General features: G+C 36.0%; 2 protein-coding genes across 3 annotated transcripts; one reads left to right on the top strand and one right to left on the bottom strand.

Annotated features, from left to right (window-relative positions):
- Positions 1-3,412: 3,412 nt before the first annotated feature.
- LOC113290529 (F-box protein At5g07610-like) lies at positions 3,413-4,513 on the top strand. The gene has a single exon (XM_026540123.1). The coding sequence runs from the start codon at positions 3,413-3,415 to the stop codon at positions 4,511-4,513; it is 1,101 nt and encodes a 366-aa protein (XP_026395908.1).
- Positions 4,514-10,046: 5,533 nt separating this feature from the next.
- Positions 10,047-17,358, bottom strand: LOC113287008 (4-alpha-glucanotransferase, chloroplastic/amyloplastic-like). 2 transcript variants are annotated; one of them, XR_003329650.1, is made up of 17 exons: positions 16,787-17,358; positions 16,432-16,494; positions 16,246-16,334; positions 16,087-16,147; positions 15,688-15,766; positions 15,341-15,477; positions 14,946-15,104; positions 14,771-14,847; positions 14,418-14,557; positions 13,993-14,024; positions 13,838-13,912; positions 13,514-13,586; positions 13,328-13,416; positions 13,186-13,230; positions 12,909-13,061; positions 12,535-12,698; positions 10,047-10,241 (listed from the first exon to the last, which is right to left on the bottom strand). XR_003329650.1 is itself a non-coding variant. In XM_026535665.1 (16 exons), exons 1-16 carry the CDS (start codon positions 17,165-17,167, stop codon positions 12,588-12,590), a joined length of 1,764 nt encoding a protein of 587 aa, XP_026391450.1. In that variant the 5' UTR covers positions 17,168-17,358; the 3' UTR covers positions 12,220-12,587. The 2 variants fall into 2 exon arrangements, 1 of the variants encoding a protein (XP_026391450.1); XM_026535665.1 differs by lacking the exon at positions 10,047-10,241 and having other exon boundaries at positions 12,220-12,698.
- Between the last annotated feature and the right edge of the window lie 7 nt (positions 17,359-17,365).

Genomic DNA, 17,365 nt, shown 5'->3' with positions numbered 1-17,365 from the left:
TTTATAGGAAGTTATTAGTCATACACAGAGTAAAGTTCGGCACATTCGATATTTATCAAAATGAGCCGAACAATATGCCGAATAGTGTAAGATGGATTGTTCAAGTTCGGCTGATTATCATAAAAAATATTTATAAGCCGAACATGTAGGTTCGGCTGATTCGATATTCAAAACACAACATGTTTTTCAGCCGAACTGTTCTTCGTCTGTAGAAGAAAAAAAAGTTTGGCTGATGAATATCAGCCGAACACTACTGCGTAACTACCAAAATTGCAAGGAATCATCGATTACATGTCATGAAATCAATGAAATACGAAAAAACAAGCAATGGGTTTGTGGAAAATACCTTTCAATGTGCAATTTTATGGAATCGAGGTTTATTTCTCTCTCTCCAACACCGATTTATCCACTATCCTCTTCATCTCCATCTTTTCCAAAAACCCTAGATTGAGATGCTACAGAAGCAACACCAGGATTCGACGTCTTACCTCTAGCACGTCGCTTATAACGAGGTGCCATATATGGTTTAATCGAGAGCTTAATCGAAAAATCAAATTTTGAGAATTTGATAGTTGTTTCTGGAGAAGAAGAGGGATAGAGAAACGGTTTTGGTTTTTAAACTAATTAGTGGGTTAATTAGTGGGAGGGTAGTTAATTAGTGGATGGTTAATTAGTGGGAGGATTTTAGGATTAGAAATTAATTTAGTGGAAGGGTAATAATGTAATTTAAACTACATAAGGGTATTATAGTAACTTAAGCATCACTAGAACACCCCTTATCATCTTGCATTGGATGGCATAATAAATCTGTATGCCCCAAAATTTTCATGTATGCCCAAAATAAGGGTTGTATTCTTTTCTATCAACAAAATCGTAACCCTGTTTTTCTTAAAAAAAAAAAGAAAAAAAAAAGAAATGATGATTCAAATCGATTTGTTTTTTCTTGTCTGTTGATATAAAAACATATCAGATTCATATAAAAAGTATAGGGAAAACTTTTTCTAACCCTTGATCTGTTCAAAACTTCTTCAATTTAATTGGACTCGATCCAAACTGGGTTTGTTGCAGTTCAATTTGAGAAGATTATTGTTAAAAATAGGACTTCTGATCATTGAGGAAGAACTCAAGATTGTACTGTCAAAGAAGAACTCAATTTTGTTTCGGAACTCAAGAATCAAGATTATACTGTCAAAGAAGAAGTTGGGTATGAGTTTTATAGTAATGACACCCTTGAGTCATTAAATAAAGTAATGGAGAAGCAAAAAATTTATTGATGTGATGCTGAATATTCACCGAATAATATAGTGAGGGTGGTTGACAGTACTAATAATATGAATTTGAAGGATTATGCACGTTAAACTCAGAATAAACTGTGCTTATATTTTTTAAGCAAGGTCTTAACCAAAAATTACCTAAAAACCCTAATTACACTAAAACTTCTATAGCAACAATCATGATTTCTCCAATAAATTTTCTTTGGAACCGCTTTGTTTCCAAATATTAAATTGTTTTTATTTTTAAAACATTTAGTTTCCTCCAATATCTCACAAAATTGTACATATTTATCCCGAAGTCGAGGTTGCTATCCTACCAATGAGCGAGGTTCGGTGAAGGAATTAGCATGAGAATTTATGTATAATCAACTTGGATGCAGCTAAAAGGCAATTTATGCGTGAAGATCGCCCACATTAAACAAGAGTGTATCATTACTTTAGCATTCAACACTAAGCTTTGTAACTCACATTTGATGTCTGTTAAACTTTTAAATTCAAATAAAATTTTCATTAATCATCGCACCGCTACCACAATTAACACCTACATTGAATTTTTCTAAACATGGTTGTATGTAGTAGACTCAATTGGGCTCTATTGCGCTTAGAAAGTTGCTTAGGGGAGAAAAGATATGGCCAAGATATATTATTACCCTACGGTGTACATCTTCAACTCTTCTCATTTTAACTCACCAATCCTATCTTGTGTGCTAGCTAGTATGCCCCAAGGCCTACTTGCTTGAACTCTTTAGGGTTTTTTGGTGACATGAAAACACTAAGCGCAAGTGGCATCAATCGAAAAGAAGAGTATGCAACGATTATCTCTGTGATCATATTTCAATCAAATTTAATAATAGCCAGGTAGAGAGAAGAAAAAAAACAAGCATTAATTATTATGATTCAGCCTCTCACTTTTAGCAACAAATTTGGACCTAGCCGATTGGGGTTGAATCTGGCTATGATTTTCGATGGCCCCGATAGAAGATACCTTCAACAATTTTGGAAAAATGCTAACTAAATTTAGCTTTTCCACTGACAGAACCACTAGCTAGTTAGTTAGAAAACACAAACAAATTACGATCACCAACTATCTTTAATGGTGCTGTTGATGTTTGTAACTCATTATTCTTCCAAATAAGTCCAAGGAGCAATCTCCCAATGTTGGTGTGTTTCAACTGTACCACAGAAAGAAAATTACTATTGCTGAGATTGGGAATGCCATTAGAGAGAGCTTGCTCATCAACTGAAATACAGAAACCATGAACCAAAAAACAAGCTGAAGCAGCTGACTAGTTAATAGAAACTCAGGATATCTTCAATGATCAGTAACAGATTATTAAGAGTTTATTGAAGATCACAACTGAAAACTAGCTAGATTTAAGTCTTTTACCTTTATAATACCTTGACAAAAACACTAGAACAATATTTATTAACTAAAGGCTCAAAATGTAGGTATTGGGCACATCTCTGTAGATGTGATTTGAAATCACAGTTGAAGATAAATCCATGCCACAATCACCTCATTTTAAGGCATCAGATGATACTTATGATCACTGTGTTGCATTTCTATACAGTATTGTTTTGGATAGATGCCTCATTGAATAATACATTAGAAAAAGAACCACTTAAGGCCACCCAACTTGAGTCTTTAAATAAGAAAGTAGTTAGAAGTGAAAAAGTGAAATGAGGAAGCATTCAAATTAAAGTTACTGATGTCTGAGAGAGGAGTCCGAGTCCAAATTTGCAAAAGAAGAATGAATTCCTGAACCAAATACTATATTCTTTTCTTTTCGGTTGGTGCCACTACTTCAATTAACGCTAGCATTCAGTTTTGCTAAATGGGGTTAGCCTCTATTGCGCTTAGAATCTAGCTTAGGAGAAAATAGAGGACCATGATATACTACACGATTTACAGTCAAGTGCGGCACCATATCGTATTCTTCTGGACTACATAACATAAAGCCCGGCCATCATATAGTTAGTCTTGATATGGACCCAAAATAAAAAGACCTATAATAATTATAAGCAGATTCCATATATAAAGCCTTAAATAGTTTCCCATTAAAACAGATTCCATATCAATTATAAGCGGTGCCCGTCAGAAAAGAAAAAAAAAAGAAGAAAAAAAAAACTCCGTGAAGATGCCTAATTCTTCTTGTTGCTTAGCCTTAGCGGAAGACGTTTTGTTGGAGATCTTTGTTCGTCTTCCTTTCGGTTCGATTTGCAAGTTCAGGTGTGTTTCAAAAGCATGGTTATCACTTCTCTCAAATCCAATTTTCATTAATATGATTTTTAACAAGTTGATGAAAGATGGTATTATCCCATGGGCAATCGTGAGACGACATTCTTTTAATGATTACAAGTGCAAATTCAATAGTGCCATTCATAAACGTTCATTCTTTTCAACTTCATCTACTAATCTTTACCATGAATTATTATCTAGTCGAAATTTATTTTCTTTTGAATCAGTTTTAGATTCGAACGTGCTCAAGCAAGAAGAAACGGACATATTCCTTTTAGCTTCAAGTAATGGTTTAGTTCTTTGTTTATCAAAGGAATACTCCCCTGGAGATTATTTTATCTACAATCCATTCACTAGTCAGTGTGTCTCGCTTCCCCTACCTCGACCAAATTCTGAAATAGAGGGTGTTACTGGCTTTGTTTTTGAACCTTCCACACAAACTTATAAGGTCATTCACGTCCAATTTTCTCATCTGTCTAGCAATTTTAATATCCAGATCTTCTCATCTGATGCAAGTGAATGGGTTACTCGTGAAGTAACCTGGTCTTACAATGTAGAGATGCATATAAACAACCACCTTCACATAGTTAACCATGATGGAGTATGGTATTGGATACATTGGATAGAGTGCGGAAAAGATATAATGATAGCTTATGATGACAAAAATGATGGTGGTGTTAAATGGAAGTTACTCAACTTGCCTAGTAGAAGAAATGTTTCTCTTGAGCAACAATGTCTTGGGGTGTCACAAGGGCATCTCTGTTATGGAAAAATTGAGAGAAAACGAGAGGTAAGCACCGTAAGTGTCTGGGTGCTCCCCGATGATAATGAATCGTTTTGGAAGATGATGTATAAAGTTACTGACATACAAGATTATATATGTGTACCACCATGGAGAAGGTATTTTCTTATAGGCTTCTGTCCAGAGGATCAGAATGTTTTGATCTTTGAATGCCTTGGTGATGGTCATCAATACGAAGTTCTTAAATTTGATAACTAAAGATTAGACTAAAACACAAATATTGGTTTCTTCCGTGATAGTGGAAGATTAAAACTTCATGTCTATTTATGTTTTACTATTGCATGAATACAACGAAGAATTTACGTAAAGATGGAAACAAAATATTCACAGTGAATACATATAATTCTAGTTTACATAACTAAATATACGGTCATGGGTTTAGAGTGAGGTATCCCAAGATCACGGAGTAGAAACTTGAGCCATTGAAGTTCCGAGGCTAAGGAGGCAAGTGCTCGATATTCAGCCTCAGCAGACGATCTTGAAATAGTATGTTGTTTCTTACTTTTCCAGGAGAGTGGACTAGAACCCAACATGGTAAAATATCCAGTAGTAGATCTACGTGTTATTGAGCAACCAGCCCAATCAGAGTCAGTGAAGCCACTAATATGAAGTGAACTAGAAGAAGACAAAAGAAGATCGTGATTGATAGTACCTTTTGGTAACGTAGAACTCGTGTAGCAGCATCCATGTGAGCTGTATGTGGATTTTTCATAAATTGACTTAAGTAGTTGACAGAGTAGGTGATATCCGGCCGTGTTACAGTTAGATATAGTAAACGACCAATTAAACGACGATAAACAAATGGGTCGGGAAGAGGAGTGCCGTCTGTGGGAAGAAGTTTTAGATTTTGTTCCATTGGAAAGTTACAAACTTTTCTTCCAAGCAGACCAGCATCATTGAGAATATCTGCGATAAATTTACGTTGGCCAAGAAATAGACCACGTGGAGAGTGAGACACTTCAATACCTAGAAAATATTGTAATCGTCCAAGATCCTTGATGGAAAAATGACGAGCGAGTAATAATTTTAACTGAGAAATTGTCTGATCGTCGTTTCCAGTGATGATTATGTCATCTACATAGACTAGAAGATAAATAATGATTGAATTTCGACGAAAGGTAAAAAGTGAGTAGTCTGTGTAAGATTGTTGAAATCCTTCATGAAGCAAAGTATTTGAAAATTTATCAAACCATTGTCTAGAGGCTTGTTTTAGCCCATAAATAGATTTGCGTAAAAGACATACCTTATTTGGATTTTCTTTAGCGAAACCTTGAGGTAGACGCATATAAATTTCTTCATGTAAATCTCCTTGTAAGAAGCCATTATTGACGTCGAGCTGATGAAGAGACCAACCTTGAATGGTAGCAACAGATAGTAAGGCTCTTACAGTAACTAATTTAGCAACTGGGGAAAATGTATCATGGTAATCCACCCCTTCGACCTGCGTATACCCTTTGGAAACTAAGCGCGGTTTGTGGCGTTGTATAGATCCGTCTGAATTGCGTTTGGTTTTATATACCCATTTACATCCAATAGTTGTCTTGCCGGGAGGTAAATCTACGATGTCCCAAGTGTCATTTTCTTGTTGTGCCTTAACTTCTTCAACCATAGATTTGCGCCATACAGGAATTTTCGCAGCCTCCGTATAGGATCGTGGCTCTCTATCGGATAGAACTATTGTGAGGAATGCCTTGTGAGTAGGAGAAAATTGTTGAAAATATAAATAGGAGGTTAATGGATATTTTACGGATTTTGGAGATTCATGCGTCAGTAAAGTAGTAGTCTGACAAACATAATCTTTTAAGTGACTTGGGGTTTTACGAGTACGAATAGGTCGTCCCTTATTTTGGGACATAGATGGTGATGGAGATATTAATTGGGAATGCAAAGTATCCGTGGATGATATGTCAACTATAGTAGGAGATGGATCAGTTGTAGTATCCATTGGAGGAGGAACATCAACTGTAGTAGGATGATTAAGTGGCAATATGTGTGTACCATCAGAAGATTCAGTGAAATAGTGATCATCTTCATCAAATGAAGCATAGTCATACAAGGGATTAATATTAACGGAATGAGAAAGTGACGTCGATTGACCATCTGGAGATATGTCATTGTAAGGGAATGTAGTTTCATGGAAATGAACATCACGAGAGACATAAATTTTCTTGATAGACAAATCACATAGTCTGTATCCTTTTTGTCCATGTGGATAACCCAAAAAAATTACAGGATATGAACGATTATCAAATTTGTGAGATGGTTTGGTGTTGCGTCCAAACAGAGACAACCAAATTTTTTTAAAATTGAATAGTCTGGTTGACCACCCAGGAGCATTTCGTGGGGGGATTCGTAGCCCAAAGTAGGAGTAGGCATCTTATTTATTAAATAAGTAGCATGCATTATGCATTCACCCCAAAATGATAAACGTAGTGCACGCGCAACATCCAAAAGATGCCTATGTTTACGTTCAACAATACCATTTTGTTGTGGAGTGTGGACACAACTTCTTTGATGGGTAATTCCATATTGGAAATACCAAGCTTTCATTTCATTAGAAAGAAATTCAGTTACATTATCGGAGCGAATCGTTTGTAATTGAGGTAAATATATATCTCCAGATCCAGAGCTTCTAACGGAGACTCTCTTTTGAAATTGTGTAATAACATGAGCGTAAAAATACTTGAGAAATTTTGATGTTTCTAACTTGGTTTTCATAAGAAAAATCCATGTACAACGTGTGTAACCAACGACTATAGTAAGAAAATAACGATCATTAGAGAGTGAAGCAATATTAAACGTCCCCCAAATATCGCAGTGTATTATTTCAAATGGTTGTTTATTACAACTAGTGCTTAAAGGAAATGAGTTGCGAGTTTGTTTCGCCTGCGGACATACCCCACAAGGTCGACTGCAACTTGAACTAAAATAATTAAAATTTTGACATAAAAACTTAAAGCGCGCTGAAGACGGATGTCCTAATCTCCAGTGTCATAGATCAAACGATGATTGAGTAGTGACTAATGTTGCCGGGGTGGCCGTAGATAATAGGGACCATTACGGTACTCACCCAGACCAATCAGCTTCTTCCCGGATAGGGCCTGAAATTGACAGTAATTTGATGAGAAAAGTGCTTTAATAGAAGACGACTTGGTGAGTTGACTCACAGATATTAAATTGAATTTGAATGAGGGTACATGATAGACCCTTTCTAATATTAAATCTTTGGAGAAAATAATACGTCCAATATGTAATATGGTTGCAAGAGAACCATCAGGAAGCTGGACATTGAAATTCTTAGGTGCTGGTTCGTATGTACTAAAGACAGTAAGATCAAAACATACATGATTCGTCGCACCAGTATCTATAATCCATGAGTGTGATGAAAAAACTAATGATTTGGATGATTTAGAAGTTATATTAAAAACTGATGAAGAAAAGTGTAAATATTTACCTGCTATGTTGAGAATTGGCGCAGTGTCAGCAGGCTCGGAAGAGAGCATTGCCAGGAGCTTAGCATATTGATCAGTTGTGAGTGCCGGTGCCGGAACAGAGGACGATGCTTCACCAAATGTAGGGGATGCAGCAATAAAGGTGGAGCCTTATTTTTTCTTTGGTGGATAACCATGCAACTTGTAGCATGTTGCACGAGTGTGCCCGACACGGTTACAATGGTCACAGTGAGGCCTAGGCCGCTTGTTAGGACCACTTTTACGATCTTGGAATCGCTGAACATTGAGTGTCGCAGATTCAACAGTGGGTACAACAGGGGAAGCAATTTCTTGCTGCTTCTCCTCCTGACGTACAAGAGCATAAATTTTTCCAGTAGATGGACACGGATCCATTAAAAGAATTTGGCTACGTACCATTGAGAAGCGATCGTGGAGACCCTGTAGAAATTCAAAAGCACGATCCTGATGAAAACGTTCCATCATCTCCTTGTCGTGGCCACAAATGCAAGGTTGGACGGTAGTCAGAGAGTTGAGTTCATCCCAGAGAGTTTTCAGCTTGGTAAAATAGGATGAGACATCCTGACCTTCTTGCTTGAGGGAAGAAATTGAATGCTTCAACTGATAAATCTTTGGAGCGTTTGATTGGGAAAAACGCTCATGGAGATCGGTCCAAGTTTCTTTGGCGGTGTCACAGTAAAGGACACTTGAACGAATGTCAGGGACGATGGAGTTGAGCAACCAGCTGCTCACCATGTAATTTGAGCGTTCCCACTTTTTTTATATCCTCTGAGTCTGCTGCAGGTTTGTTTAGAGTCTCATCGATGAATCCGATTTTGTTTTTCGCCCTTAAGGCTAGTGAAATCCCACGGCTCCATATGCCGTAGTTATCAGCAGTTAACAATGGAGTTACTAGGATTGCTGTTAGATTGTCTAAATGATGTAATTCGAATGGGTTGGTGAATGGTGTGATCAAAGAACGACCATTTGAGTTTGAGTTTTCATAGTTTGATTTGTCAACGGAAGCATCTAATGGATCTGTAACCCTAGGAGATACCATCTTAAATTTGATAACTAAAGATTAGACTAAAACACAAATATTGGTTTCTTCCGTGATAGTGGAAGATTAAAACTTCATGTCTATTTATATTTTACTATTGCATGAATACAACGAAGAATTTACGTAAAGATGGAAACAAAATATTCACAATGAATACATATAATCCTAGTTTACATAACTAAAAAGGTTTAGTATCTTCTTAGGTGTCTTCTTTCCATTCCATGTGATATATGACATCCTGTAGTCTTGAATATGAGATATACGGAATTGATTCTCATTGTTTCAATATCTTTGATAATCTTTTAGTCTTTATTAGGATGAAAAACTCTTTACAGGTTGGAAAGAAAATTACACGTATGTAATTTTCAATAGAAGTTGCATTCAATATTAAAACTAGAAAGTCTGAAGTGCTTCGTTCTTCTCATCTAGATGTCTCTGATTGTTACCACAAATGGAATCTTCGAAGCCGAAATATAGTAACACTACTACCAACAATCATTCCCACTAATGTGAATTAGACTCTAAATAATTCTCTTCTTATTGGGTATGTCTAACCATCCTATGATGAGATCTATATGTAGAAATTTACCGGAGAGTGGTGCTAAATCAGAGATGGATGCAACCCTGATTGAGGATACTGATAGTATTAGAGTACTCTGATTCTGACTATGATGAGCAAATTGATGCAGTCAAACGCTCGTTCCAAGATGAAAATGTGCGGTTCTTGCTAGAACTCATGTTTTGACCTTTTTTTTTTTTTTGAGGTTGTGACTTGTGAGTTACTACTCCTAAGTGAGCTTGTTTTATCTTTTCTATTCTTTCTTTTTCTTTTTTGTAACTTTGGTGACACTCATCTTTGTTTTTTTTCTATTGGATTTGTATTTTTGGCGTCAAAATAAAAATACTACCTCCGTCCCACTATTAATTGACCTATTTTATAACTAAATTCAGTTATAAGGTAGGTCAACTAATAGTGGGACGAAGGTAGTAATTTTTTTTTATATAGAAAAAACTTAGGCCATGCAGAAGGCACCTAAAGCTGATACAAAGGATTGGTTGGACCACTCGTCCTGCCAATATTGTTCTTACAAAATAGAACTGTATTAAAAGTATCCATATTTTGGAGACGATGGATGATTTTGAGTCTTAATAAAACAAAAGAAACTGGATTGTAATTGTTGCTATTGTCTTCCTCATTGCTATTTTTTCTTTCCTGATAACTTATGTGAAATCTTCCTTTGACAGCTTTGTGGTAGAGCAATTTGAAACGTACTAAAATTTCCATGGATCAGCCTGTATCTCTATATTAGTGTACTGCATTTCTTTGGCCCATTGAAAAGTTAAGTCTGTGTTGCGCCTCTTGTTGCTCCCCAAGCGCCGGAGTATCCTGGATGTCCTCTGGTATTATTGATGTTTACTGCAAAATCCAGCATAGTCAGTGCAGTATAATACATCAAAGTTTCAGGATCCTGCAGAGTACATATCTGGATGATTTTTCCATACTCCGTTGACGGATACTGATTTAGATTATATGGTGTAGTGTTGTTGTCCATAATTGAATCAGTTTCCTCAAACCGAATTGAGAAATCATTCATAATATGCTCAGACATGTTGTGAATTCTAATATGATTGCATAAATGTTGTTTAATGCAGTTAGAAATGTGTGCTGCATTTGGCTAGATTTGTCTGAAAGTTAGATTACATCTTGCCTTCCACGTATACCAGCAAATAGTGACATAAATGTTGCATTCATGGCTGATCATCCCATTTTGAAACCAGGAATTAAGCCAGTCCATTAAACAAGTAAATTAACTGCATATAGTCTTTGTGCCTCAATTTCTATCTATTTATTTACATATTATCATAGAGGTGTAGAATTTGTATGCATGGCATGGCATCGGAGCATATCAGGTGTCTCGTAATGTGTTCCTGTCTTATTCGTAATCTTTTTTGCAGTTGAGTGCCAAGATCAATACAAATGTCCGTGGCCTTTTTGAGTCTTTAAAGAAAGCTTCGTATACAACAGTTCTAGTATTTGTTTTCAATAAAATAATAATAAACTTCTTTAGAATCTTTTCTTCAGCATATTTCCATCAAATTTAGGGTTTCAACTATCAAATCTCGAAAATATGATATTGCAAGACTTTGGAGGAAAACTAGAGATGAGCTAACATTCCACTACAATTTTGCAACATATCTATGCCGTTGAAGTAAACATGATTATATCAACTTTAAGCTGAAAATGAGAGTTTTGGAGCATAACTTGGAGAGTGTCTGTAGAACTCTTCAAATCAAATTAAAAAGTCCTAGATACAATCTCTTCAAAGTAATGCTCAACTCACAATGGAAGACAGATAATTCGAAGAACAGACAGAAGTGTTGTATGTCAAAAACAGAAGGATGAGGTATGAGCTTTATAGCAGAAGAACCAAGACACACACCTCATTGAATAAGAGAGCTCGTAGTTTCCTTCTCACAAAAGTGGTTGAGAAAAATCTCTTCGATCAAACAGAAAGAGAACCATATCTTTAAATTTCCACCTAAAGTAGTTGAGAAGTGAAAATAAATGTACAAAAACTACTGAAGTAACTTGATATTGCAGAAGCATTCCACGGTAAACAATCATTTCAACTACTATGAACTCCACTTCTATGTAACCACATATAGTCTTTGTGCTTCTAATATGACAGTTTTGATGTTTTAATTAAATAAATCTTAGCCTGTGTGTTAGGATGCAGAGGATAGAAACCTCTTAAAAAAAATTCTTCAGCTTATCTCCATCGACTTTAAAAGGCTTCAGTTTCTTAATGAGAGAAGAATAGATTTCAGCTACCAAATCTCCAGAATGTGGGTTATTATATTGCAAAATTTTGGAGCATCATACCACATTTTTCAAGTTTTTGTAGTTGGACAATTGGCTAGAAGCCTGGAACAATATCTGTTAACTTTTGGCTGAAAATGTGAGTTTTGGAGCATAACTTAGAGAGTTTGTCTCTTGAACTCTTGAAATCAAATTAAAAAGTACAAGAGATAAACTCTTCAAAGTAATGCTCAACTCACAGTGGAAGACGGATAATTAGAAGAAACAGAAGTTTTTTTTTTAAAAAAAAAAATCAAAGAATGAGGGATGAGCTTTATAGAAGTAGAAACAACAGAGACACCCACCTCATTGAATAAGGTTGCTTCTAATTCGACCAAAATGGTTTCCTTCTCACAAAAGTGGCTGAGAAAATCTCTTCCATCAAAAAGAAAGAAAACCATTTAATGTCATCCAAATTGGATCTTTGAATTTCCACCTAAAGTAGTTGAGAAGTAAAAGTAAAAGCAAAGACATTATAAAAATTACTGAAGTAACTGAGAAGAGATAAAGAGTCTAATGAAGTCAAGCAAGGAAGTAGCTTATTGCCCTTTGAAAGAAGCATAACTACATAAGAAAAGAAGTGTCTTTCAAGGGTGCTTTCAGTGGATTCCAATTCATCAATAGAGCTTTATCAGCAAAATAAGACATTGTGCATTGCTAAACTGTAGCTTCTGCTTCATCAGCTTTTGACTTAGGACTGCTAAGTGTCAAGCTTAGTGTAAAAATTCGAAGCCACAACCTTATTATCCTAATCGAAAAATGAGAACTAATAACTAAATTGTATCTAGTGGAAATCCACGAATGGCCTTACATAAATAGTTTGCAAATCAATGAGATAATTTTGACTTACCTAGCAGGACAGAAGTAGATTGCATTTCTTAACGTAGATAGAATTGTTGCAATCTATGAGGACACTCTTCCGTACATTAACAGAATATCCCTCAGCTTCTTTGCCTCGGGTTCCAGGTCATCGAAACTCAATGAGCTAGGTAATCTCCAACTCCAATTTCCAAACTGTACACGGAGATAAGAAAATGAAGTTATTGAGATTGGATAACTGGTAAAGATGGCAGTGAGAAAAAGGGTTATAATCCATGTTTAAACAGATGGCAGAAGTTAAAGAAATAGAAATATATGATGGCAGCCATTATGGTTTGTGGTCACAAATTTTCAAACACAGAAACCCTCCGTAATATGACCTCTAATAAAGCAGCAAAGATTTACCTGTGTAGCTGGAACATTCATCCTTGCCGAACTTCCCAGACTAAGGATATCTTGCATGGGTATGATGGCAGTTCTAGCCACGGAGGAGAGTAAAACACGTATAAGGGTCCATGATATATCTCCTTCTTCGCCAATTGCCAGATACTTGAGTACCTGTCAGGAAAAACCAATAAAAATTAACAAACCACATACATTAGTTGGTTAAAGCGAATATTCACTAAGCACGGGAGGACATACAATAGAATTACTAAACATGGTAAGAAAAGAAGAAACTCACACTCGATTTCTCTTCTTGTTTCAAGTTTTCCCACCAGCCTCGAACCTAGAACCATGTAACGAGGAATTAAGATTTGGTTCTGCCAAAGAGAAATCTTCAAGGCCAATAGATATTTTATTAAACAGAATTATAGAACTCTCACCGTGTCATTGTCATGAGTACCGGTATACGCCACTTGATCACTCTCATGGTTATGAAGCAAATGAGGGTTTTCCGAGTCCCCTCCAAAACCTGTAACAAGAAAAATAAGGAGAAGTATATCAGCTTTCAAGGTTGGCTTCAGAATTTAAAACCAACAAAATTGACAAAATTGGCAGTCGTTCATTACCAAATTGGAGGACAGCCATTCCAGGTGCTCCAATCGCTTTCCTTAGTTGAACAACATCCTCCGTTATGACTCCCTGACATGTATCAGGGATACAGGAAGTCATGTAAATTGAGAAGATATTCAAGTCATGAAAATTGAGAAGATATTCTAAACTCCAAAGCAACAAATGTAAGGAATAGCAGTGCATATAAATACATAAGAAGATTTGCTCATGTTCACAACTGTTTATAGTGGCTTGAAATATCGAGGATATTGAAATTTGTAAATGCAGTTTTTCCATTTCTAGAACTAATGGGTTAAACACAAATTCCTTATTGAACGTACCAGGTCCTCTGCAACTATATCGATTTTTCCAACAGATTTGAAGATGGCATCAAATAATGCTTTCTTCGGCCCAGCCTGTGGTCAACCAAAACTACATTTTACTTTAATCATCATATTACAAAGTATAGATTCTTAGAAATGCGCAAGTGACTTACCTTCCATTTGCCGAACATTGCAATCTTTGATTCTGCAAATTTGTGCAATCAAGGTCATTAAAGATATACATAGAAGGTAACGAATGACACGAGCAGTCTAGACTTGATTGCTTTTAAAAAAAAACTCGGCTGGATCTTATCAAGATCCCGTTGTTGTTATGTTCAGTGATGCAAACTAGACTTGATTGGATAGTTTGCCCGCCTGATGTGGTTTATTCTTTCTGGAATTCTGAAGGTGCAGAAATGTTTGAAGGGTAGATTTGTTGGTCAAGAACTGGGGGAGATACCATAGATTCGATGATTGTAATATAAACTTGAAAAATTCTGGAAGGTTTTCCGACTACCGAAACCGGATTTACGAATGAATATACTGTGGAGGAAAAGAGAAAGAATGACGCGAACAATCTTAAATTATCTGGCCTCACCTGCAGGGACAGCCCAAAATCCAGCGAATCCTCGAAAATGATCTATCCGAAATTCATCATAGAGATCATGTGCGCGACGAATTCTCTGTACCCACCAAGAAAAGCCAACAGCCTCCATAGCTTTCCAATCATATAACGGACTGTAATGATTGCAAGTGAAAAAAAAAAGCACAACATAAGTGTATACTGAAATGGGATATTAATACAGACAAGTATCATTTCACCATACAGAAGTAAGATTGGTGCAAAACAAAAAACTTATGAAAATTAAGTTTTTTTCCCTTTAATAACGATGATAACAATTCCAAAAAAGACTAATTCATGCATGCTATAGTATTCAGTTTGATAATAACCTGTCCCACAATTGACCAGTTTCGCTGAAGGCGTCAGGGGGAACACCACTAACGAGCACCGGAAAACCACTCCGGTTCTGCCAAATGATAGAGAGGGTAATAGTCAATAAAAAAATAAATGAAAGGTGTTGAGTGCCATAAGAAACACCTTAATTATTGAAAACCAAAAACTCACCAATAAAAATTGTTTCTTATTTGCCCAGACATCTGCGCTATGATAACCTACATAAATAGGCATGTCCCCCATTATCCTGATTCCCTTCGACTGTGCATATTTGCGAACTTTATGCCATTGCCTTTGGAATAAGAACTGTTGAGCAATGAAGTTGTTTATCTGAAACATGTATATCAAGGAGAAACCCATGAGACATTATCAACAGCTAAGAATCCAAAAGTATTTTTGATCATCCATTTTGATGTCACTTGTGACAGAACCCGAATCTTGATTGTTTGCAACAGAATATTTTTGATGTTTTTTTATGTTTGCTTGGTAAATTCTTGGCTTCGGTATGGTCAAAAGGCAAAAGTCCATTGGGTGATAGTTACTAGTGATAAATGGTAAGTACTCACAAAGTCCCTTTCTGTTTCATAGATTCCTTCCAAAGCCACGATATGACGATTTTTTAAAGGTTCAGGCCACTCATTCCAAGTGAAGGTATTTAAAGAGTTGTCGATTGCGGCAAAATAAGCTGCATCCTCGAGCCATCCTGAAAAAGAGGTTCATAAAACTTGGAAACTTTATATGAAAAAGTTTCACTAAAGATCGCCACAAATTGAAGATGTTCAGACACAAAGATTAATCCAAAAAGGAAACAAACCAATGCATGCCTGTCTTTAATTGATTGATACAGCAAACAAAATGCATGACCAGTCTCATAAATATGCATAAAATAGAGAACTTGTATGGTATACCTTACCAGAAATTTCAGGGTCTTTACGAAATTCTTCAAGCTGTTTTTTGAGCTCCCCTTCACTCAGCATGAGCCTTTCTGCAGCCTAATAACTTAGTTAGAACTTAAAACAATAATAAGCCTGCAGTACACTAAGAATTGGCATGCATAATTTTTCAACTTCATATTCAATACAAAAACAAGTAAGATGTGGAGGTTTTAATACGAAGGTAATTTTACAGACTCGATGCAACTTTTACTTAACAACTAAGCCTACGAGGAAAGTGTTTCGACCAAAAACAAAGGAGTCTTTTCCATTCCTCCAAGATTTGTGCATCCAGCTGAACTAGTTGCTTTCTAAATGCATCCCACCCACATATGGAGTCTAAAAACAAAACTAAACTAATGCGTCTTCATATACTTTACCTTGGCTATTAATGGTTCCTTTACACTAGCAACAGCTTCAAATTTCACTCGCTCTGCATCCCTGTACAGATAAACCACTTGCTTATATAAGCACATAAATGTAAGTTTACCAAATTTAACTTGATCTTTATACGAAATCAGTTATCTACATATCCTCACATTGGTTTCGGAAGCTCATCCTTGTTCAATAAACCATCCTTAACTAGCTCTTCAAGAGAAATCAAAAGCGTATTTCCACAATTTGCATCCTATTAAGAACAAACAAGATAAACAATTTCATTAGGCACTCGGTCAATGAATGTATATCTTTCAGTGAACCATCTCAGATTTTCGATTTCACATTACCTGGCCAGAGTAAGGTGACCCTTCTTCATTAGCCTTCCTCCCTGGTGGAACAAGAGGAAGTACCTACAAACATGTACCCAGCCATGTCAAGAAAATCATCTGAAATGAAATTCAATTGAACAAAAAGAAGACCCAAAAGCTAATTCCATGAATTAAGAATTATTTCAGTAAAGTTAATATTTTTTATACTATTAAAAATTTCCAAATTAGGACCATTTTCCTCCCCTCCACTTCCCTTTTCTAGTTTTTACCACAGACCCATTTTCAGTAAGTGTCCTAAGAACAAAACCCAGTAACCAAAATTGGAATTTTTTGCAATTAAGATATTCAATTTGTGGAGAGGAAAACCAAATACCTGCCAGACAGAACAGCCAGAATGATGAAGCCAATCCAAGAAGTTAAAAACGTCATCACCAAGATCACCAATACCATAATTTCCATGTAAAGATGTTGGATGAAGAAGAATCCCAGCCCTTCTCTTATCTTTAATATCTTTCTCAGGAAACCAATCTCCATAATTTTCAGGCAAATCTTCTCCTACATTTACAGCAAAATCTTCAGCAGAAACTGCATTCAGGGATAACAACATTCCTTTCTTCCTTGCAACTCCCCATTTCAAACCAGTACTAAAAGTACATAAATTTTTATCAAACTTTGTAAATTTATGAGGAAGAAGAGATTTATTTGAAGAAATTGGTGTTGTTTGTAATAGACATAGTGAACGAGAAATCGACATAATTCTGACCCCAAAAAAAAATCTAATTTTTTCTAACTAGAAAGAAGATTGAGATTGAGAATGGGGTTCTTTTCTTTTTAAGGTTTAGTAGAAGGAGGAGGAGTGATCCGCCATTGATGAGACCTTCACGTGTTACACATACTGAGGAGCAGCAGGAGGAGGAGGAAGTGTAAATATCAAGTCAAGGATTAAAAAAAA

Source organism: Papaver somniferum, chromosome 6 (genome assembly GCF_003573695.1).
Source record: "Papaver somniferum cultivar HN1 chromosome 6, ASM357369v1, whole genome shotgun sequence".
NCBI lineage: Eukaryota > Viridiplantae > Streptophyta > Magnoliopsida > Ranunculales > Papaveraceae > Papaver > Papaver somniferum.
The sequence above is the reverse complement of the archived record's forward strand: the minus strand, read 5'-3'. Positions and strand labels throughout refer to the sequence as shown.

Bases quoted from the DNA above. Each gene is read 5' to 3' on its own strand.
- LOC113287008 (XM_026535665.1), bottom strand. From the start codon at position 17,167: ATGTCGATTTCTCGTTCACTATGTCTATTACAAACAACACCAATTTCT. The intron at 16,495-16,786 runs GTATTTGGTTTT...ACATGTTTGTAG, and splicing joins CTGGCTGTTCTGTCTGGCAG to GTACTTCCTCTTGTTCCACC. The intron at 13,231-13,327 runs GTGAGAGTTCTA...ACATGGTTCTAG, and splicing joins GTACTCATGACAATGACACG to GTTCGAGGCTGGTGGGAAAA.
- LOC113290529 (XM_026540123.1), top strand. From the start codon at position 3,413: ATGCCTAATTCTTCTTGTTGCTTAGCCTTAGCGGAAGACGTTTTGTTG.